This window comes from Eumetopias jubatus, unplaced genomic scaffold, assembly GCF_037043125.1.
Source record: "Eumetopias jubatus isolate StellerSeaLion01/CBP00866 unplaced genomic scaffold, mEumJub1_p1.0 scaffold_12, whole genome shotgun sequence".
Classification (NCBI taxonomy): Eukaryota; Metazoa; Chordata; class Mammalia; order Carnivora; family Otariidae; genus Eumetopias; species Eumetopias jubatus.
The window spans coordinates 81,773,626-81,796,997 of NW_028274818.1; the positions used below are offsets into that span (position 1 = coordinate 81,773,626).

At 53.2% G+C, this 23,372-nt stretch overlaps 1 protein-coding gene across 1 annotated transcript in view; it reads right to left on the bottom strand.

The window, feature by feature from the left end:
- ABCC6 (ATP binding cassette subfamily C member 6) overlaps positions 1-23,372 on the bottom strand; it is a 46,913-nt gene that overhangs the window by 17,460 nt on the left and 6,081 nt on the right. Inside the window, exons 6-18 of the mRNA XM_028117671.2 lie at positions 22,485-22,546; positions 19,701-19,832; positions 15,442-15,645; positions 13,583-13,760; positions 10,490-10,651; positions 8,527-8,619; positions 6,839-7,042; positions 5,527-5,673; positions 4,776-4,863; positions 4,316-4,391; positions 2,771-2,897; positions 2,420-2,596; positions 195-362 (exon numbers count right to left, since the gene is read on the bottom strand). Coding sequence (XP_027973472.2) covers positions 195-362; positions 2,420-2,596; positions 2,771-2,897; positions 4,316-4,391; positions 4,776-4,863; positions 5,527-5,673; positions 6,839-7,042; positions 8,527-8,619; positions 10,490-10,651; positions 13,583-13,760; positions 15,442-15,645; positions 19,701-19,832; positions 22,485-22,546 — 1,818 coding nt within the window. The remainder of the gene's footprint in view (positions 1-194; positions 363-2,419; positions 2,597-2,770; positions 2,898-4,315; positions 4,392-4,775; positions 4,864-5,526; positions 5,674-6,838; positions 7,043-8,526; positions 8,620-10,489; positions 10,652-13,582; positions 13,761-15,441; positions 15,646-19,700; positions 19,833-22,484; positions 22,547-23,372) is intronic.

Sequence of the window (23,372 nt, forward strand, 5' to 3'; positions counted from 1 at the left end):
TGGGCCCGAAAGCAAGAATTAACGGTTGTAAGCCACTGAGATTGGGGGTTGTTTGTCATGTGGCATTGTCAGAGCCAAAGCTGACCATTGTAGGGGAAAATGAGACTTGGAGGAGAGCGCTGGGGAGACAGACAGGGGTCAGGACATTCCCCTGTCTTTGCCCTGTGAACACTGACACATTTTCCCGAACTTACCGTTCCGTGGAGCAGCCCGCTGGGCCCAATGACCTGGTTGAAGACGTGCTGGCCAACGTGGGCATCCAGGGCCGCCAGGGGGTCATCGAGCAGGTACACGGCAGCCTTCCTGTACACGGCCCGGGCCAGGCTCAGCCGCTGCTTCTGGCCCCCGGAGAGATTCATGCCCTGTGGCCACAGGAGAGGGACAGGGGCCTGGTGCACACCTGCTCATCAGAGCGAGGGCCAGCTCACTGTGCGTGTCCTCTGGGGCCAACTTCCAGCTTCAAACACTTGCAATCCAGCGGCCCCCTCAGCCTCCACTCAGCCTCACTTCCTGGAGGAGTGGTCCGCACACTCTGCACCTATGTTCTCTCCTCCCTTCCGCTTCTCCCTTGAGTCTGGCTTGCGTTCTCTTTTCCCCACCGTATGGTCCTGCCTTCCTCAGGGACACCAGTCATCTCCCTGTTGTCCAACCCAGTCCTTATATTCATTCATTCATTCAATCATTCCACTCCCATTTTCCACATGGCTACTATACACCCAGTGTTCTACGCTCTGGGGATATAGCAATGAACAAGACCCAGTCCCTGCTCTCATGCATCATACACTCTAGCGAGGGTGGGGTGGGAGACACATCATCAATAAACAAACAAGTAAAATATATCACCTGTGGGAAGGTGTTATGTGCTATGAAGAATAATGAAGTAGAATTAGCGTGTACGCTGAACCGGCATGAGCAGGGTTGCGTGCGGGGTAAGGTGGTCAGGTAAGGCCTCTCCACTAAGGGGACATTTGAGTTGAGACCTGACAGAAGTGAGGGATGAGCCATGTGGACCCCTGGGAAAGAGCTTTACAAGCAGAGAGAAAAGCAGGTGCAAAGGCCCTGAGATAGGAAACATGCTTCGGGTGTTTAATGAATATCGTGGAGATCCATGTGGCTGGGGTGAAACAGAAAAGGGGGAGCAATGATAGGAGGTGGGGTCAGAGAGATAAGTGGGGCCAGACCTTGAGAAGCCTTGTTGCCAATTGTCAGGACTTTGGCTTTGACTCTGAGGAAGATGGGAAGACCTTGGAAGAGTCCAAGAAGAGGAAGCATGTGGTCTGCCCTACATTTGAACAGAATCCCTTTAGCTGCTGCACCGGGATTAGCCTATGTGGCGTGAAGACAGAAACAAGCAGGGCAGCCATGTAGGGGAGAACTGATGACAGATGATACCAGAACACTCGGTCTGCTCTGAAGGTGGACCCAACAGGATTTGCCAAGGGATCAGATGTATGGGTGTAGGAAAAAGAGGAAAATCAAGGACGACACCATGGTTTGGGATCTGAGCTCTGGAGGGATGGAGCTCTGGTCACTGGGGATGGGGATGGGTGGGCAGTTCCTGGGGGAGCACAGGTTTGGATTAGGAGGTGACAGTGGGACAGAAATGAAGGGCAACAGGCACTCCTTCCTTCTGCAACACCCTCCCTTGGCCTCCAGGATGCCCTGTCCTCCTCCCTAGACAGCCATACAGAGGATCCTCCAGACCCTGTCCTGGGCCCTCTCCTCTTCTCGCCAGGAAACCCTGTCATTCCCTTAATAGTAGCTCCTACCTTTTCACTCTCCACTCCCTAATCCAGGGCGGGGCAAACTTTTTCTGTAAGGGGCCAGACAGTAACTATTTTAACCCCAGTTCCATGACAACTGCTCATCTCTGCCCCTGTCATGCAAAGCCGCCATGCACCACCGGTAAATGAACGGGCGTGGCCGTGTCCCCATAAGACTTCATTCACAAAAACGCACAGGGGACTGGACTTGAACCTGGAGGTCATAGTTTGCTGACCCCTGCCCAATCCGTAGCTCCAGATGCATAAATCCTGTCTATTGGATATCTCTGCCCCAGACCCTTTGGTGAGGCCCAGAGAGGGGAAGCTATTTGACCAATGTCACCCCAGAAAAGCAGGGCAGGGCAGGATGGGAGCCCAGGTCTCCTGAAGCCCTGTTGCTGAAAGCCCCCTTCCACCAATCCCTACCACGCCTCTGCTTTTGTTTCTGTTTGCAGTCATTCGCTCATTAGCCTCTATTGATTGAGCTCTTCCCATGTGTTTGGCCCTGAGCGAGACCCTCTGTCTGCCCCATTTCCCAGCTCTGCTGTCTCCTCTTTGTCTCTCCCTCCACACGGCCCCACAGGCCAGGGAGACAAATGGTCCTGAGCGCCCACCTCCCATGCCTCCCTGTGGCAAGCGGGCCCCGAGACCCTCACCTGCTCCCCAATTTTGGTGTGGACCCCTGCGGGGAAGCTGCTCACGTCTGGCCACAGGGCGCAGGCCTCCAGGACCCTCTCCAGCCACAGCGGGTCCAGCTTCTGCCTGAAGCACACATTCTCTACCACGGATGTGTTCTGGACCCAGGCCTCCTGGGGCACGTAAGCCACGGAACCCTAAAATGCAAACTCATTTGGCCGTTAAAAGGCTGATAGGGATGGAGGTAGGAGCGATTTTGGAGAAGGAGGAGAAGCAGGGAGGCAGGGGACAGGGGTGGGGGGGAAGGGGAAGAGAGGGAGGGCTTTTAGGATGGGGGACATTCTAGAAGACAGGCAGGGGGGCAGCCTCACCTTGATCCTCACTGATCCCTCCACTTTTGACAGTTCCCCGAGGAGGGCAGACAGCAGGGAGGACTTCCCTGCCCCCACAGCCCCGACAACAGCCAGCAGACGACCCTGGGGCACGGTGAGGTTGATCCTGGCAACACAGGAGGGGAGACACGTCCCTGGGGCCCAGCCTGAGTCTGTGCAGGCCTGGAACCTCAGAGGGACTTTCCCGTTGGCGACTCATCCAGAGATCCTTCCCTCTCCCAGTCCGTCTGGCGACTCAAGCAGCCTTCTGGCCCCAAGCACGTGCATGTGCACGCACACACATGCGCACTCACGCGCACACGTATAAGGCACACGTGCACTACAGCATACACGCAGGCAGCCTCCCAAAGTCAGACAAACGCATGCACCCATGCGGAAACGCGAACACACGCACGGACATGTGTGCACACGTACATTTACACAGACACACGAGCACACCTGTTCTAACACACACATGCGCACACATGCTCACACCTGTATGTGCACACACACCTGCTTGCACCTATGAAGCCTTGCATGCGTGCACACACACACACACACACACACACACACACACACACACCCTGTTGTGGCAGGAGGGTTTACTGGCCTTGCTCTCCTCTAGGTTACTGCACTACGCTGCTCACCACTTGCCCTCTGCCCCTGCCCGTGGGCCATAGCCCATCCTCCACCCTATGGCCACAGGGACCTGTTAAAACCCAAGGGGGATCATGAGGCTCCCTCGGCTCAAGCCCTCCACTGCTCCCCATTTCACTCAGGAGAAAAGGTAAAGTCCCAGCAGTTCATGAAGGACGCCCAACCTCCTATTGCTCTGTCCCTTAGCCGCTCTGCTTCGGCCACACTGACCTCCTACGTCTCAAAGACTGAAGGCCAGTGGTTCTCAAGCAGGAGGGATTATGCTCCCCCCAAGTGTCATTTGTCACACCTGGTGGGGGGTTGCTGCTAGAAGCTGGTGGGTAGATACTGGAGGTTCTACTAAACATCCTGCAAGGCACAGGACAGCCCCTACAACAAAGAAATCTCCAGCCCCTACAACAAAGAAATCTCCAGTGCTGAGCCAGATAAACCTTGGTCTAGGCAATTTCCTGCCTCAGGACCTTTGTACTTGCTGTTTCTACCACCTACAAAGCTCTTCTCCCAGACACCTGCAAGCCTCATTCCTTCCCTTCATCATCACCTTACTACTCATGCCTCTCCCTCAACATCACTCCCTTACCCTGATTTCTCATTTGTGTGCCCGCATCAGAAGGTAAACCCCAAGAGAGCAGTGCCCGTGTATGTTTTCTTCACTCTGTCCCCTGGGCCTCCAGATGGAGTCTGAGCTTCCCATCTCCAGGAGTTCCTCCATCTCCAGGAGTCTTGCTTCCCCAAAACTCTCTGCCCGGGGCTGGTCCTACCAATCTCCCTTCCAGCCCCAGGGCAGACTAACCCACCCTCCAGTGCTCGGCTGTTGGAAGCTGCTGGAGCCTCTTGCATCTTCCTCCTGTCAAGGGGAAGGTAGTTGCCAGGGAGGCCATGCTGTACCTGTGCAGGCAGGGCGTGCTCTCCCGGGACCAAGCGAACGTGCCGTCTTGAATGCTGATGCAGGTCTCCCCAGCAGCTGCGGGGCGGAATGGGAAAACCAAGCCATGCTTGGTGAGTCTCATCACACAACGGTGCCCGTGACCTCTCCGATTTTATTTTCTAGCTCGAGGAACACATGGCCATGCTTATCTCCCTGGCCTTTCCGCACGAGGGCAAGGACCTGGTCCATTAAAGGGTTTGCTGTCGTATGCCCAGAGGGGCACATAGTAGGCGCTCACAAGTCGCTGCTGAACAACCGGGGAGAAAGCAGCATCACCGCCCGTTTCCACGGAACACAGCTGCCAGCCTCATCCGCACGTGCCATCCTGGCGCCAGCAGCCCGCCCCAGCTGGGACCTGGCATTTGGCGCTGCCCGTCCCGTCATCCCTCCTGCACCCCTCCTGCCGAACTCTGCACTCACAGCATCTGGAGGGACTTGAGTCCACAGCCCCAGGGTCCACTTCTTCCAGGCAGAGGAAGGCGGCCAGACGGTCAAAGGACACCCGGGCCTGGGGAAACCAAAGCCCCAGGTCAATGATGCCCAAAGAGCAAAAAAAAAAAAAAAAAAAAAAAAAGAACTCAGGCTTCGGGTGTCTGGTGCCTCAGGATGTGGAAAATCTTCCGGTCTCCCAAGCTCGATGCATTTGCCAGGCATTAGCACAAAGCTTTCTGGGTCACGCGAAACAGTGTGCACGGAGGTGGGGACCATGAGGGTGACAATGACCTCCCAGCCCCGCTCCCCCTCATTAGCATAACAGGGACAGTCGGGCTGCCATCCTGCAGGTGAGACCCAGCAGGAGGATGGCGGCTTTTCCAAGGGACTCATAGACTGTTATCAGAAATGATTCCACACTTCGTCCACCTAGGGCGGCCGTTTAAATGGGGACGCGTCAGCGAGGCAACTTGCTCTCCGTCACAGCTCAGTGTGAGTGGAGACAGCACGGGAAGAGAATCCACATAAAAATGCTGGGTATGGAAAGCGAACGGGCAGGCTGGCACGTCCCTGGGCCCCCTGCCCCTCCCTGCTTCCCTGCTCTGTCTCCCCGCCTCTTCCTCCCTCCCCTTGTCCGGCCTCCTGCTCTGCGGGCAGTGTGGGGATGCATGGAGTCGGGCCTTCCCGCTACACCCCTGCAAGGCTGCCCCCAGGGGGCCCCCCCACCCCGCTGCCTCACCTGCACCAGGGCGTTGATGGAGAACGGCAGGAAAACCTGAGCCTTGTTGAGGATGGTGAGGACCGTGAGGGTCACAAAAGCTTTCTCAGCATCCAGGGTGTTCTCCTCGGCCGTGAGTGTATGGACAGCAAACAGAACCAGTGCGACCTGGGGCGGGGCACACGGGCGGTGACGATGAGCTGGAATGGTCTCCTCCATCCACCCCTCACCCCAAATTCTGCGAAGCCCCCTGATCTCACTCCTAGTTCATGCAGATGTGTGTTTCTTAAAGAATACGAGTGTTTTGGTGAAGGGAGCTGTGTGTGCAGTCCCCGTTCTCGGACCAGCAGCTGTTGGTCCCAGGCATCCGGGGACACCGTGGCGTTTGATCTTGGTAGCATGTGGAACGTTCTAGATGTGGATGGGACTTGGGGTTCTAGAACGCCTTGGAGATGACCCTGGAGTTGCGGGCATCAGTAGCACTCGAGGGGAGGGCCCTGGACACTGGTGGCATCTGCAGTTCCGGCTGTCACTGGGTGATGTCAGTTCTTGGTGTTGGCGATGTTTCGGTTCTAGGTGTCCCTTGGTGATGATGCGATGGTCCCTTGGTGTGATGGTGACTCAGCGATCCTGCCGCGGAGCTCTCATGGTTCTGAGTGATGGTACTTGTGGTTCTGAGTGTTGTGTCAGCGACATCAGATGCCCGCCTGGCCCCCCGGGGGTGGGGGGGGGTCTAATCCTTCTAGAAATACTGGTTAAGGCCCACCTGCCACCAGCCTTGAATATCTTATGAGGAGTCTGGATTATTTATTTATTTATGCAGCAGTGAGTCACTGCAGGTTTGTCGGCAACAGTGTGACCAGAGTCAGAGCCGTGCCTTTAGGAAGGCTGATCGGGCAGCAGTTTGTGAAATGAACTGGAGAATGGGACAGGCCCCGTGCCCCGTGCGGGGCCGCTGCACCCGTGTGACAGCCAGCGTCCATGTGGACGTGGGGTTCTCCCTCGGCAGCTTCCCGCCCCTGTTGCCCCGTCCCTGTGCCAGAAGCAGCAACAGTCCCAGACGCCTGGAACCTTCTACAGGAGAAAGGCGGACCTTATTAGCCACTGCCGACTTCGGGGGCATGGTCTAAGTGGTTAGCTCACTCAACACAAAGCAAGGATCTGTGACAGAGGGAAGGATCTAGGAGAGGTACATTTTGATGGATGGGGTGGTCTGCAAAGAAAAGCTCCAGGATCTGGGGTTGGGGGGCGGCAGTGGGCTCCGCCTACCTCATCCCCGCCGAGCACTCCCTCCCTTAGTCTGTGCTCTACCGAGAGACCAGGGTGACCTCACCAGAAACGTGGACGCTTGGAAGGACACCAGAGACACAGAGAAGAGGAGGTTGGAGGTCCTCAAGGCTCCCAGCTCCTGGCCCCGGATGCGCAGGATTCTTTCTAGAAAGGCTCCCTCCCAGCCATGGGACTTGACGGTCTTCATATTCCGGATGATGCAGCTGGTGAGCCGCGCCCGAGAATCCTTCTGCCCCATGTGTTCTTCCTAGGACCAGAGGGAAGAAGGCAGAGGTCAAGGAAGTGTCAAGAATTCTCCTTCTGCAAAACCATCACACCCCACGTTCAGCAGATGCGGTTGATTCTTCCAGCACACCAGGGCCCAAGCTGTCTGCCTCTCAGCATCGCTGTCCCCACCGTCCTGGCCGAAATCACTGTCATCTTGCCCCTGGACCACAGGGGGCCTCCTCCCTCCTGTCCCCATGCTTCTGCCCTCATCGTGGGCGACAGATGACGCGCCATCACAGAGGGACACTCCCAAACACCAGGAAAGGGGTGGAAGAGGCAGAGCCCTGAATCAGCCTGGGCCTGGTGACATCCGGAAGGCTTCCTGGAGGAGGGAGTGACGCATGAGCTATGAGGAGGAGGAGGTGCTGAGCACACCAAGAATGGGCGGATGAGGTGGGCGGGGAAGATGGAAGGGACAGCATGACCCAGAGGCCAGGCAGTGTGGTCCGGGAGGGGGTGGGGGGAGGGGGAGGTGGGCTGGACCGTGGTGGGACTTGGCGGTCAGGCAGAGGAGTTGGGGCCGTGTCTCCCTGTGTCTCACCGAGGAGGGGCATCGTCACAGGGGCCAGTGTGGAGAAGGTCTCAGAGGAGGCCAGACAGGAGGCCGGAGCAACAGCGTGTGTGAGACCGACCTTCCTGCCCCTGACCTCCGTCCCGCCCTTCCTTCTTCCCTCCTTCTAAGTGCCAGGCGTCATTCTGGAAGCTGAGATTGCATCAGCGCCTAGTTCTTCCTGTGGTGAAGGTTCCAGTCGCAAGAAAGAGAGACAGCAACTGGAAGAGCCAGGCACAAAGTGACAAGTGCTACAGAACCAGACGTCACAGGCCAGGTTGATGAGCAGCTGGGTGTGAAGGGGAGGGACACGTCGCTACGGTCATCGGGGGCCAGTGAGGGGTGGGGGTGGGGGAGACTGGGACGTCTTGGGGGTGGGTGGTCCGGGCAGAGGGAACTGGAGGAGTAAAGGCCCTGAGTGGAGCTTGAGGGTCAGGGGGAGAGAAGTGGGGGAGTGGAGTGAGCCAGGGCAGAGGGCCAGGAGGTGAGGCCAGATCCCAGATGGCCTGCTGGCCACCTCAGGATCTTGGCTTTGACTCTGAAGGAGATGGGAGCCATTGTGGTTCTGAGCTGAGAGGGTGTGTGAAGAGGCCCGGGTAGGGACGAGGGCAGAAGCAGAGACCCAGGGAGCATGAGACAGGGGCAACGCTCTGGATGCATCTGTTGATAGGTGGCATGTGAGAAAAAGGGATGCATCAAAGCTGGCTTGTGGCCTGAATGCTGGAGGGGTGCAGCAAGTACCCAAGATGGGGGTACTGGGTGGAAGGTGAAGGTCTGAGTGACGGGAAGGCTCACGCCACCATGTGCCCCCTCCCCTCCTCACCTCCCTGCACCTGCACCAATGCCAGTCCCATGACCTGCCCCTTCCCACTTGCTGCCCAGCGTGGCCCTTCTCCTTCTCCCCAGTAGCACACCTGATGCTGTTTCCTCTTCTTGGTGATGAAGAAATTCAGAGGGAGGAGGCTCATGAAGACAGCGATGGCAGTGAGGGCAGAGGGTCCTAGAAGCTGGAGACAGAGCAGGTGGGATGCCACAGGACATGTCCAAGAGTGCAGCTCACAACCCCAAGGGATTTATTTGGTCAGACTTGGGTCCTAAGGCAAGGGATGCCAGGAAGCTGATGAGAGCAGTCAGTGGACACCTGCTGAGGATGGAGTCCTTCTCTGTCATGGAGGGGAACAATGCACCAGTCGTGCTGGAGTTATATTCAAGCAGGTCATGCTTCTAGACAGGATAGTGCAAGGGTGCATGCCTGGCCAGAACGGTGAAGTCGGATCTGCGGAATCAGGGTCTGAGTTCAAATTCTGACCCTGGCGCTCACTGGTGTGGCCTTGGGCAAGTTACTTACCCTCCCTAAGCTGCAGTGTCCTCATCTATGAAAGGGAAACCAAGCGTCGCCCATCACCTATACTAAGTGCCCATGTCATACAATCAGTTATTACCCTAGGCTTCATTTTACCCCTGACAAGGTTGCCAGATTTAGCAGGGAAAAAAAAACAAAAAACAAACCTCACAACAACATAGGATACCTAGTTCAATTTGAATTTCAGATGAAACAGCAAATGTCTTCTTAGTATAAGTATATCCCATGCTACATTTGGGAAATTACAATTATTTATATTAGATTAGATATATAATTTATTTATATTTATGATATTTTAATATCTATTTATATTTATATTATAATTATTATATCCCATGCTATATTTGGGAATAAAGAAATTATTCAGTTTCTCTGAAATTCGGATTTAACTGGACGTCCTGTGTTTTGTCTGGCAGCCCTACCCCCCAACCAGCTTCATGACTTTGGGACAGTTATGTTCCCTCTTGGCTTTTGTTTCTCTATCTGGAAAATGTAAATGATTTCTAAGAGGTTGTGACTGTTTAAAATTCCACTCAAGGTCATCTGCATCCAGTTTCTAGAGAAACCCTCTTCAGACCATGGCCCTCAGTTTCCCCTCTCAGCCTGTAAGGACACGAGTTCGGCATCTCCTTGACAACCGAGCAAGCCAGTTTCATTTATGCAACAATCATGCCACCCAGTGGCCAAGTGCAGAAGTGCCCAGAACGCAAACACCAGCCCCCAGCCAGAGGTGGGAAAATAATCCAAGGAGGGTGAGGGTAAGGTGAAACTCGCTCTGGCAAAAATAACATCACTTGGAAAACATGTTACAAATGCTAACTGTGGCAACTTCGATGTCCATCCTCCCCCCTTAGCCAGATTTCAGGGTGACCCTCTGATGTTGGGACCATCTGCCAAAAGGCCAGGGAAGTGATGGGTGTGTGTGTCTTCTGCCGATTTGCTGGGGGGAGGAGGGGGAGGTCTGCGCGCTCATATGCTCTGCATTTTCCTGTCTTTCCTTGCCCTCTCTCCTCCTAACTATAACATCTAACATTTATTTATTTATTTTTAAAGACTTATTTATTTATTTGGAGAGAGAGAAAGAAGGAGAGAGAGCACATGCTTGAGAGGGGGGAGGGGCAGAAGGAGAGAATCTTCACTGAGGCTCCCAGCTCAGCACGGAGCCTGACGTGGGGCTTGATTTCACGACCCATGAGATCATGACCTGAGCCGAAACCACAAGTCGGACGCTCAACCAACCGAGCCAGCCAGGCACCCCTCACATCTAACATTTATATATTGCTGGTCAGGAACTGTTTGAGGCTATGCTGGGCCCTGGACACAAGGTAGCAAGTCAGACAGGGTCCTGGCCCCATGCCCCACGGTGTCGGGTCGGGACAGTAGGAGGAGATAATGTACAGTTACCATGATGTACAGTGAGCAAATACCACTGGGTGGTATTGGGGAGTATCCCACGCTCACAGTCAATACGCCACTGATACCCCCCGCCTACGGGTCACTGAACTATGGCATACCTGCCAGAGATAGACAAAGCAGATGATCATCCAGATGACGGTTATCCAAGACCCGTTAAGGTAGATGACACTCTCCATCAGTCGCTGTACATCCACGGACACCAGGTTGACCATGTCACCCACTGCACTGACCTCTCTGGAAGCGCTGGAGAGGACCAGGACCTGGGCAGGGCGGGAGGAGCGAGACCTACGTCAGAGGGAAGGACATGACGACTGTGGTGGAGGAAGGCAGGGGGACCCGCCGCACGGACGGAGCAAGGGCACGGCAGCCTGGCAGGCCTGGGTCAAAGCTGGTCTGCCCTTGCTGGCAGAGGCAGGTCTCTGTGCACTCATCTGTAAAACGGGCCAGTAAACCTCCTAAGCCGCCCTCCTGGGGGCCGTCGTGAGAATTCAGAGAGATGACAAAAACGGAAATGCTCTGAGATCCCTGGAACACTAGAGTGATAAGTCAATAGCATAACGCGTCAAACCATATGGTTTATGACCATAATGGTGGCCCTTTGCTGAGTGCTCCCTACGTCCCAGGCCCTGTGCTAAGCAAGGAGTGTCATCGTTTTCTGGGATGGAGCACATCCCCCAGCCAGATGGAGCAGGGACCGCCGCATTTCATTCCATCTGCAATGCCATGGATAAAACGCTCAATTTTTGTATCACTAAGGGGAAAAAATAATCAATGCAATTAACTTAAAACACATGAGACACATCTTGGTTTCAGAAGGGTTAAATAAATGAGACGAGAATCAGTGAAATGCAGAATGACCCCATTTTATAGCCAAGGAAACTGAGGCACAGAGAAGCTGACCAACTTGCCCAAAGTTGGAGGGCTTATTAAAGGCTAGGCCAAGCTTGGAATCTGGGATATGACCAAGGCCAGGCACGAGCTAGACAGGGTGGCAGACCAACCCCTGTGGGCATTTCATGTGCCCCTCACACCCCAGCCTGGTTCTCTAGCAGCCTCAGATGTGCCCCGGCCCTGGGGTCACAGTGGACCCCAGCCAGCCTGTTGAATGTGAGGTTCTATTTGCAATCCTCTCTGCTGAGTGTGTGAGGGAAGAAGTAAAGGGGTGAAGGAGTGGGCCCGAATGAATGAGTAGAAAATCTCCAGAAAAAAGAAAAAATCTTCAGGGGCGCCTGGGTGGTTCAGTCGGTTAAGCGTCTGCCTTCGGCTCAGGTCATGATCCCGGGGTCCTGGAATCGAGCCCCACATCCGGCTCCCTGCTCGGTGGGGAGCCTGCTTCTCCCTCTCCCTCTGCCTGCCGCTCCCCCTGCTTGTGCGCTCTCTTTTTCTCTCTGTCAAATAAATAAATAAAACCTTAAAAAAAAACCTTCAAATCTTTATTGAGTACCTAACAGTGGACCTCATCGTGAACTGAGTACTAAGAATATAGCTGTGAACAACAGAGGCAGGTGGCTTGTTCTCCCAGGAGCAGAGTTTGAGTTGGGAAGGAAAATTAAATAAAGACTTACATAGTTCATTCTTCTTCTCTCTTTTTTTAAAGATTTATTTATTTATTTGAGAGAGAGCGAGCGCGTGCGCGTGCTTGCGCATGAGCGGGAGAGGGGCAGAGGGAGAACCAGACTCCCCATTGAGCAGGGAGCGACCCAGGACTTGATCCCAGGACCCTGAGATCATGACCTGAGCCAAAATCAGGAGTTGGACGCTTAACCGACTGAGCCACCAAGGTGCCCCATACCTCATTCTTTAATGACAATTACGAGGAGTGTTAGGAAGAAATGCTTTAAAATATTATTCAGTAATATTATTCAATTATTTTATTATTGTTATTATTATTATTATCATCATTATTATTATTACCTATTAGCAAGGTAGACTATGGGCCAGGGCCTTTATTGTGATTTTCACAGGAAGGAAGGGCCAAGCAGGGGAAGCAGGATTGGCTCGTCTGAATCATCTCTGTGGGCTCTGGGACCCAGGACCTGTCCCTCGTGGTCTAGTACCTGGCCCTTGGGTGAAGACGGCAGGTGTGTGGTGGCCCAGAGTGTTGAGAGCATCATCAAGGGGGCGACTGGGAGTGTAAGTTCAGGATTGGTTGGTTGGCACGTGAAAAGCATGCGCCCAGTGAGTCATTTACTACCTCTAGGAACTGGCTAGGCCTGGGCCGGGGGACAGTCCCTCCAAGGTTGCCAATGCCCCTGATAGCAAAGCATTGGATGTAGAAAATAAGGTTAATGCGGTTAAGGCGGAGGCAGCCGGCAGGAAGAGCCGGGGTCTGACCTCTCCAGAGATGAGGAAGGCCTCCCTAAGCTTGAGCTCGGGTGCCCTTGGTGGGGAGATGTGGGTCTGAAACCCAGCAGGCAGGCCGTCTGGGGATCTGCCCATGCAGCCATCTAGAAGCTGTTCCCTCTGCTCCGCTTCTCCCCCAGGGAACAGCGCAGGTGTGAGAGGAGACTCATGGGGACTGAGGCGCCCTGGCTCCGGTGCTCCAGACCCCACAGGAGCCAATATCTCTTATAGCGGATTGTCTTGTGGGCTTCACTTCCAGGGCTCCCGAGGGGATAAGAGTCACTGCACCAAGAGAAGCCCAAAGCTATGGCTCCCCACCAGGTATTCGTACTCCACTGACATAAGTTTCAGCCCTAATGAGTTTACCAATAGGTCGGGAGTCATTTTTACCATAAGCAGTGTTGCCTAGTAACACAGCTGACAGCCCACCTCTATCTGGTTTCTGCACAGCCCCAAGATTAGCCCCTTCTCCTCATGGGGGGACGAGGGGAAGGTAGGTACATGAAAAGAAATGGAAAGTGTGTCCAGGTAGTAGGAACAGCAAGTGCAAAGGCCCTGAGGTGGGAGGTTGCCTGGTATGTTTGTGGCTGGAGTAGGTTGAGCAAGAGAGAAGGTGTGTGATGTGAAAAAGCTGGAGAGGTCCCAGGGTCAGGTCACTCAAGGTCTTAGGGAAATAACCAAGGAGGAGAGAGTGTAGTGAGAGCGACTAGGAATGAGTAAAGTAATGAATGAGTGCATTTTCAGACACAGATAATATGATATGACTCTTCTTGGCTAGAATGTTTATATATAAATTGGGACAAGATTGCGGGGATGGGGAAGACCCACCCCTCTCCCCTAAGGCTCACCTTTCTGTACACCAGGCCTGTGATGGCCGTTCGCAGCCTCATCTGCAGCACCTTGACCCTGTACATGAAGTGCTGCTCCGCCAGCGATTGCAGGGAGGCAGACAGGAACATCAGCACCGCGAGGAGATACCCCTTCCAGGCCGGGGTCGTGGGATTGCCCATAAATTCTAGAAAAAGGCTTTTGAGAGAGGGAGGGTACAAGTGGTGAGAGAAAGCACGCGTGCCTGTCGCCTTTGCCTGAGCCTGGCAAGGTGTGGAGGATCAGACGGCGTGGTAGATAGCTTTGCCAAAAACGGCTGCAATGGTTTCTCCCACCCTCTGCACGCACTTATTTTCAACCTGATTGCTGTTCCTTTGACCAAGGGGTGAGCGTTTTATCTCCACCTGTCATGGGCTGAATTGTGTCCCCACAAGATACCTGTGCTAAGTCCTAATCCCTGGTACTTTAGAATGCACCTGTATTTGGGGCGCCTGGGTGGCTCAGTTGGTTAAGCGACTGCCTTTGGCTCAGGTCATGATCCTGGAGTCCCTGGATCGAGTCCCGCATCGGGCTCCCTGCTCAGCGGAGAGTCTGCTTCTCCCTCTGACCCTCCCCCCTCTCATGTACTCTCTCTCTCTCTCTCTCATTCTCTCTGTCTCAAATAAATAAATAAATAAAATATTAAAAAAAAAAAAAAAAAAAGAATGCACCTGTATTTGGAGCCCGGGCCTTTCAGGTAGGGATTTAGTTAAAATAAGGCTGTTAGGGTGGGACCCTAGTCCAAACTAACTGGTGTCATTCTAAGAGCAAATGTGCACACACAAGGAGATACAGAGGGCATGCACGCACAAAGGAAAAACCACGTGAGGACACAGCAAACTGAGAGAGAGGCCTCGGATATAATCAGTCTTGATATTGGACTTCCAGCCTCCTGAACTCTGAGAGGATAAATGTGTATTTTCTAAGCCGCCCAGCCCATAATCCTTTGTTATGGCGGCCGCAGCAAACAAATATGCCATTCCCTGAATCTGGACTGGTTGTACAACCAGCTTCAGCCCAGAAAACCCAGTGGAGGCGAGACGGTGTCAGCTCCAAGCCTGAGGCGTCAAGAGAAAATGCAGCTCTTGGTCCCAGTCTTCGAGCCCTGCCAAAGGGCCCTGCAAAGAACAGCCAGAGCAGAGCATATGGAGCGTGAAAGAGGATGTGGGGCAGAGCCAAACTGTCCCAGCTGAGACCATCTGAGACCAGCCAGTCCCCAGCCAGCCTCCCAGCTGACCACACTGGCACATGAGTGAACCCGACTGAGGAATGAAGAACGGCCCAGGGGAGCCCAGCCCAAATTGCTGGCCCACGTTATCATGAGCACGAGACGTGGCTGTAAAACGCAGGGCGCCTGGGTGGCTCAGTTGGTTGAGCGACCGCCTTCGGCTCAGGTCATGATCCCGGAGTCCCGGGATTGAGTCCCGCATTGGGCTCCCTGCTCAGCGGGGAGTCTGCTTCTCCCCCTGACCCTCCCCGCTCTCCTGCTCTCTCTCTATCTCATTCTCTCTCTCTCAAATAAATAAAATCTGAAAAAAAATAATAAAAATAAAAAATAAAACAAAACGCTTTGGGGCTGTTTTATTACACAGCAAACACTAACTGATACAGTCAGGTTAGAGTTCATTCATTTTCTCTCCCTGAGGTTTGTCACTTTCTTATTTTTTTTTTTCCCTTCCTCAGTAGCCTTTTCACCCATGCTCCAGGGCCCTGAGCTCTGGAGGACTAGGCAGAGGCAGAAGGAGAGATGATGCCCCCCCCAACCCACTCCCAGCTCTGGAAGGACACCACTAAGGAAGGGACCACCAGCGTCAGCAGAGCCCCCGAGGCCTGGACCCACCTGAGGAGCTTGGGGACAGAGAACCTGAAGACATCACAGATGATAATGCTGAAGGTCGCCAGGAGGAAGGTGGAGCGGGACATCTGCCAGATGGCTCTCAGCAGCGGGCCCCTCTGGCTCCCTTCTTGCTTCAGCAAGGGCTCCATCTCTGGGGTCTCTACACCACAGCTTCCTTTCCTTTTAGCTGCTCTCGCCTTGGTGTACCTTCAGGGACAGGAGAAATTGGCTCTGGGTCATTGCAACAGACTGAAGGTTTGCATTCCCAGCCCCCCCAACTCATCTGTGGGAACCTTACCCCCAGTGTTCTGGTATTTGGAGGTGGGGCCTTGGGGAGGTGATTAGGTCACAAGGATGGAGCCCTCATGGATGGGATTAGTGCCCTGATAAAACAGGCCCCAGGCAGCGCCTTCCTCCTTCTGCCAAGTGAGGACAGAGCGTGGACACAGCCGTCTAGGAAGCAGGCCCCCACCAGACACCACATCGGTGGTATTTTAAATATTCTTACAGGTGGCAGCTGAGCGTCCAGCAAGACCAGGCATTACAGGGCCGTCTTCCTGGCAAGGGGGAGAGTGGGTGTGGATCCAGCTTTGCTCCCTCACCTGTTCTTCTCCGTCCCCCAGAGGACTCCTTTGTGAAACAACTGGGCAGGGGAGAGGCCAGGCAGGTGGGCAGCCCTAAGGCGTTACAGCTGGTGATGGGAATGCACACGCACTGAGCACCTCCTGTGTGCCAGGCACGCCTTAGTCCTCCGAAGAAGCTGACAGGCGAGGTGTTATGCCCGTTTCACAGATGAGGAGATAAAGGTTTGAAAGGAACTAATCCAAGGGCCCGCAGCGGGGAAGCCGAAGCACTGGGATTTGATCCCCGCTCGGGGCCTCCAGAGCCCAGGCACCTTGCAAGCAGTTGAGGAAGCTGCCCCTTTTCCCTCCCACAACTGGCTAGCCCAGAGGTGGTTTAGAGCTGGTCTAGAACCAGTTTAGAATCACAGCTGATGTCTGTGGCTCTGGTGCTCTCGGTCTGGATGAAACCACAGGTGGAAGCTGGGGAAAGGTTCGGTGAGGGGGAGGGGGGTTGGTGGCGGTGGTGGAGACCCAGCAGGGCAGGTCCTCAGCTGCTGAGAGCCCAGGGGCAGACGACTGTCCTCTTTGGGCTTCTGTGTCCTCGTGCATGAAAGGACAGGGCTGGTACCACTCTCTGGGCTCCTTCCAGCACCCACAACCTCCGGGGTTAGCAGTAATTTCAGTGCCTGTTTACAGAGCTGGGACCGGGGATCAGCGCTTTACCTGCACCAGCTTATCGATTTTTCTTACCCTCCCTGCCTGGTGGCTGTCATGGGCTCCCCGTTGTACCTAGGAGGACACGGAGGCTCTGAGAGCGGGTGGCAACTGCCTGAGGTCACACATCGAGGACCGAGCAGGGATTTGAGCCCAGATCTCAATTCATGGAGCACAGAGCACCTCTTTGACCACGGCCCAGCTTCTTGTTTGGTTGGCGTCTCTGGAGGGCATGGCCTGCCGCCCACAAACATTTTGGTATTTGGGTCTCAAATGCCAAAAAGATGTCCCCTTCTTGTCACCTGGCCACCTCTCCCCATTGGCCCGTTTAGTTCATTGCCTTCAAAGCCACGCTCACCCTCTCCAACCCTCATCTTTATGTATTTGTCTTGGGTAGACTTCGCTTGTATTTTCCCCACATTCAGCTCCTGAATGCAGTAGGCGCTCAATAAATACTTGCCAAATGACTGGGAAAAAAACAGTTGTGTGACGGGTGCCAAGGGCCTAACAGGCGTGCCCGGTGCATAAAGCTGTAAAGATGTGTGGAAGGAAGGAAGGAAGGCAACCTGGTCTGGTGGACAGCCAGGAGCCTGAGATTCAAATGCCTGCTCTGTCCCCTCGCTCCTGAGCCTCAGTGTTTCCATCTGTAAAATGGGGTGGGCCAGGAGATGACTATGAAGGTCTCTTTCCAGCGGGTTTTTTTCGCTCCATTCTGCTCTGGCTGCTCCCCCCAGAATTCTGAATCACTGTGTTCAACCTGCAGGCTCCGTTGCCGGCTTCCTCCTTCCCAGCGGGTCTCACGTTCCAACGTGGGGAGGTCTCTAGATTGGCGTCTGGTCTTTGGTCTCTGGACCGAAGGCCTTTTAGTGCAGGGCTTGCACAAGACCACAGGGAGAGGCAGGGGATGTGAGTGAGCGGCCAGGGTCCAAGTTGGGGGAACAAAAGGGAGGGGTGCGGACTGTGGCAAAGCAAAGAGCGTGTGCCCTGTCCACTGGGGCAGCTGTTACCCAGATCCACTCCCTTGTTTCCATTTAGGGATGTGACTTGGCACTGCCAGTCTCCTTTATTTTTTCATTTTTTTAAAGATTTATTTATTTATTTTAGAGAGCGAGTGCAAGCGGAGGAGGGGCAGAGGGAGAGGAGAGAGAGAATCTCAAGCAGACTCCCCGCTGAGCACAGAGCCCAACGCGGGGCTCGATCTCACCACCCTGAGATCATGACCTGAGCCGAAATCAAGATTCGGATGCTTAACTGACTGCGCCATCCAGGCATCCCCTGCCAGCCTGCCTTAAAAGAGACCAGAATTCCAGATTTTTACATGAAGTCTCCAATGTTTTAAATGTTGGCACCTTAAAAAAAAAAAAAGTCCCAAAAAACAACAGTAAACACCACGTGGACCAAACATACCACTGTGAACCTCATCTGGTCGGCAAGTGGCTTGTTCCTGACTTGTCAGGATGACGTCCTCTCCCTTCCCCCCAGAATTGCAAAATACTTTGGAAATAAAACCAAAGTTCTCTCCATGTGTAATCAGCTCCGAAAATAACTGAGCTGGATCTCAGTCTGGCCATGCCTTCCTCCTTTCTTTCTGTCAATTGCTACGGATTCTTAAACTGTTGTGAAGAATGTTTCTGCCGCAAGATCTCATGCCCCAAGGGGAAGTGACAGCTGGGAGAGAGTGTGCAGGACCTTGAGGGTCCTTTTGAGTGAATTCTGCCACTTAAAAATCTTGTATGAGTGGAGGGGCAGGACAGCAAGATATGCCTGGAGAATGAGTTGCTGTTTTGATGTGCTCATATCATTTACCCCTTTTGCAGAATCACCCTACTGTGGCCCTGAAGGGACCGCCAAGTATGGGGGCCTGACCCTGGCTATGGTATTGGTCCCTGATTGGCACACGACTGGAGCCAGCCAATCAGAGGCCTTCCCTAGCATTTTCTATATGGATGCTAGGAGAGACGCTCATTTTGCAGGAGTGGCTACACCAGCAGGATATGAGACGGGCCATGGCCCAGACATCAGCTGAGCTGAGAGATGGAGAGAAAGAATTTGAACATTATGCAAGTTCCTGGATCCAGCCACACCTGAAGCTAGACTACCTTCTCAACTATGTGAGCCAATAGACATCTCTCTCTCCCTTTTTCTAATTTGTAGGATTCAGCTATCTACCACAACCACCCAAAATCCTAGAGTATACAGGAGAGCCCCGTGACTCTTCCCACAGAGCTAAGTCACTTTTGTCTGTCCCCTGAAACACCAAGGTCACGTGATTTGTCCAAGGCCATCAACTACGCAATGGCAAGACTGCATTTGACCCACGTTTAATGAATCCTATGTTGACCGCTCTTTTCTGTAGGTCAGAGGTTCCCAGACTGGGTTCCTCAGAGTCAGAGGGGACCACAGAAGTTTCCAGAGATGTCACAGAGGGCAGGAGTGAGGCAGAGTGCACAGGACTAGAAAGAGCTTGAAATCCTTTGGATAACGGATACTGTTTGAGCTTTTACCATTTTTGAGGTATTCACTAAATTCTTTTCCAAGATCTTTTTTTTTTTTCCCCTCCCGCATGAGCTATGAGCCAGGGCCTAATGGCATGCCCATTGAACGGATGAGAAAACCGAGGACCAGGAAACCAATCCCTCAGGCTAAGTAGTAAGTCGCTGCATGCATGTTATGGACCACCACCCAACCCTCCTCTCCCCACTCCCCACCACCCCCACCCCCCGCCTGTTTCCTGCCTGCCATCCCTCCATTCAAGCTTCCTTCTGGGGGCCCCGAGGAGCACCCGCTGTGTCCTTCGAGAGCCTGCAAAGCTCTCTGGGAGGAAACGTCCCTTGACCCTAGTCAGTTATTGCTTAGTGGGATGGGCTGTCAGGTAGGGGACTATGGCACTGGAGCCCAGAGTAGGGTCGGGGGTTGTATTTGGGGCCAGATGATGAACTTTGCTGACCAGTCATGGGGCCGCGCTCTCATTTTTCACGCACTCACCGCTGGGCCGCACTGCAGTTCCTTTTCCATTCCCTTTCGAACTGGGAAACAAGTTCTTCTGAGGAGTTTTCTCTGCTAAGCGACCAGAGGTCTTCTGGCCTCAGTGGCCTCCTGTAGCCCCTCCAGACCAGCCTGTGAAAGGTCAGCAGGGCAAGCTCCCGAGGCCATTCCCCCTGCAAGGTCCTGACCTGGTGGCCATGTGACCCTGAGTAAGTCACTTTACCCCTCTGCACCTCTGCTGGCCCCTCAGGAAAATGAAAGCAATTAACCTAACCCCACCTAACATTTGTGGGGCACTTCCCAGTTTACAAAGACCATCTCATTAAATTTCACGTGATAACTACCGACCCATTTCACAGATGAGGGAAAAAAAAAAGGCCCAGAGAGATTAAGTGACTTAAACAAGGGACGACCTGCATGGCAAGGGAAGTAAACCTCCCTAGGCGTCAGAAGTCCGGAGCTGGACACCTGAATTCTACCCTCAGCTTTCCCCATTATAAACTCCTTCCCCGAGCTTTGCTCTATAATGCTTGCTGCAATTATGATTTACTTTTTTGGTCTGATTATTTATTGAGTGTCTTTCTCCATTACCGTTGAATGGTAAGCTCCAAGGAGACCAAGAGTATTTACCTTTATTCTCCTCTGTATTCTCGCTTCCTGACACAGGGCAAAAGGTTTGTCAAGTGAAGCCACTTACCAGGTCTGTGACCTTGGGCAAGTCACTTCCCATCATTAGACCTCAGTTTTCTCACTTGAAAATGAGAGTTTCCCAACATTTGAGACGAGTACGTGAGATGATTGGAGGTGGCACAGTGATGGAGGAGGTCATGGAGGGCACGTGACCTCTGGTTGTCCCGTAAGCTGGATGGGGGCAACGGGAGTCTCCTCACCTGCCCCCTGTCCTTGGAATGGATGTTCTGCCCACTCTGCCATTGTAAGGAAGCAGCCTTGAGAGAGCAAGGTGTTGTCGAGACCAGCTGGACGGTAGAAGGGACTGAACCCTGTTGAGCCCTCCGCATAAACTAAGATTCTGGCGGGGAAGGTGCAGAGATCTCCTCGTCTTATGGCCACCCAGGACAAGTCTCATAAGTTCCCTTGTGTATTAAAGCTGCCACCTGCCAATAGGAATGGCCTTTCTCTTTCTTCAGTCTCTCCTTGCCCTCCAGGTATGGGGGCCAGTTTGCGAACCAACACACATAGACAAGAAATTAATTACTATAGACTTCTGTAGCGGGAGTGTTGCTTCTCAGGTCTCTGTGTTCTTTCTGATAATACCAAGGAAAAGGTCTTGTTTGGTGCTGGTCCTTAGTTCCCCGTCTAAGACTTTCCAAGTTCCTCTTTCTTTTCTTTTTTTTTTTTTTTTAGAGAGGTGGGGGACAGACCGAGAAGGAGAGAGAATCTTAAGCAGGCTCCATGCCCAGGACAGAGCCCGACGCAGGGCTTGATCTCACGGCCCTGAGATCATGACCTGAGGCAAAGTCAAGAGTCGGACACTTAACCAACTGAGCCACCCAGGCACCCCTCCCAGTTCCTTTTTTTGTTTAGCTCAGGGCAAACCCAGGCAATCTAGTGCTGATCTAGAAGTTATTAACATGGCTTGGTTTTCACTGGAATTTTGGGGGCCGGAGAGCTACATGGCAAGTGATTTAATAGATTTGTCCAACTTCGCAGTGATAGAAAGTTTCCTTTTAAAAAGGTTTATGAAGGGGCGCCTGGGTGGCTCAGTCGGTCAAGCATCTGCCTTCGGCTCAGGTCATGGTCCCGGGGTCCTGGGATCGAGTCCCACATCGGGCTCCCTGCTCCGCGGGGAGCCTGCTTCTCCCTCTCCCTCTGCCTGCCACTCTGCCTACTTGTGCTTTCTCTCTGTCAAATAAATAAATAAAATCTTAAAATAAAATAAAATTAAAAAACCAAAAAAGTTTGTGAAAGTAGAAAAAGTGAGTTGATTTCCAGAAAAATGACCTTAAGTATAAAGAGAGGAAAATAATACCCCAATAAGGCAAAAAGCTTGAAGAATGGTCCATAAATGCCATGTCTGGGAGACAGAGGGCTAGGTCCTCTCTAGAGCTGGTTAGCAAACTTATATGCACTTCCCACCCATTCCTCACCCCCTAGAGCATCCTATTCTTTGTGTATTTACCAACCACTTTGTACAATACTCATTAGGGGCCAGACACTATGCCAAGTGCCTCACAAGACTTATTTCACTTAATCCTCACCACCCTGCACGGTAGATGCTATTATTATCCTCATTTTACAGGCACAGGGACTGAGACGCAGAGAGGTTAAGTAGCTTGCCCAGGGTCACACAGCCCAGAAGTGGTGGGGCGAGGATTCAAATCCAGGTGCTACCAAGATCTGACCACAGTGTGGCCGACGGCTTCTTAGCTGTTGGTGGAATGCATGAAGCCAAGTAATTGATACGATTTTGTTGAGCACCTGCTGTGTACCAGCAGTAAGCAATTTACATTTAATGAAGGTAGAGTCGTTCCCCTTTCCAGAGGGGCAAACTGAGACTCTGAAGGTTTGCCATATGGGCCGGCTAAGAGCGAGAGCCAGGACTCAAACCCAGACCTCACTCCAGTGGAGGAATGGGCATGGGATGTGGATATCGGGCACACTGAAATCTGCCAGAGAAGCACCAAGGCTGGGAGGAAGAAAGCCTGGCTGACCTCCATAGGCTTGGGGGGAAGTGTCTCGGGGGGAAAGCTGGGATGACAAATGAGGGCAGCAAATGCAGGAGGTGGGGCACCACTTCAGCCCCTTTCCTGCTACTTCACTTACCCAGAAATCCACCAGAACATGACCCTGGAGGGGAAGGAAGCTTCAGCCTCTGGACATGGGTTCTGTAAAGACGAGAGTCGGGGTGGAGAGAGGACTCGATCTCGTGTTCCATGGCCAACGTAAGGCAAGGGAACCAAGGTCAGGAAGACAGGATGAACGGACCACGAGCTCGGTACTGAGAGTGCTCATTGACATGCCCCGCCTACTTGTCGGAGGTGGACACCAGTGGGCTTGGTGCTTCCTAGCAGGCAAGGCGAAAAGGGACTATGCCACAAGGCTGCCACCATCCCCAAGAACTGTTTCCCAGAGGAACAACTGTTATTAATACTGAGACCAAAAAGTTCTCAAAGCAGGAGCATGCATGACACAGACACTAACATCCTTGACAATATCCCTCAGGGAATACAGTGAGAAGATGCAGAGGGATCTGTCCTGGGATCTTCCAGAAAATTCCCATGCGCCTACACCCTTCACCAATAGGGCACAAGACTGCCTATGTCACCATATCCTACCATTATGGCTCATTATCAATTTTCGATTTTTTTCTTCCATTCTCCTAGAACAAAAAAAGCTCTACCAGAGTTTTCACTTGATTACTCACATAGCTGAGCTTTTTTTTCTTTTTTGAAGTGATCCCTCCCTCAGAGAATTCTTTCCTGATTTCACAGGCTAGCTCAGGGCTCCCTGTTGTCAACTTTCTGTGGGCCATGAATTCCTCCTGCAGGGCCCCAGTTGTAATTTCGCACGTGTTTGTAGAATTCATGTGGTTAACGTCTGGTTCCTGGACTTGGCTGTTAGCTGCATGGGGACGGGGACTGCATCTGCTTGTTCACGCTACGTCCTCAGCGCCTAGCTGGGGCACAGAGCATGGGCTGACAGACTGCAGCC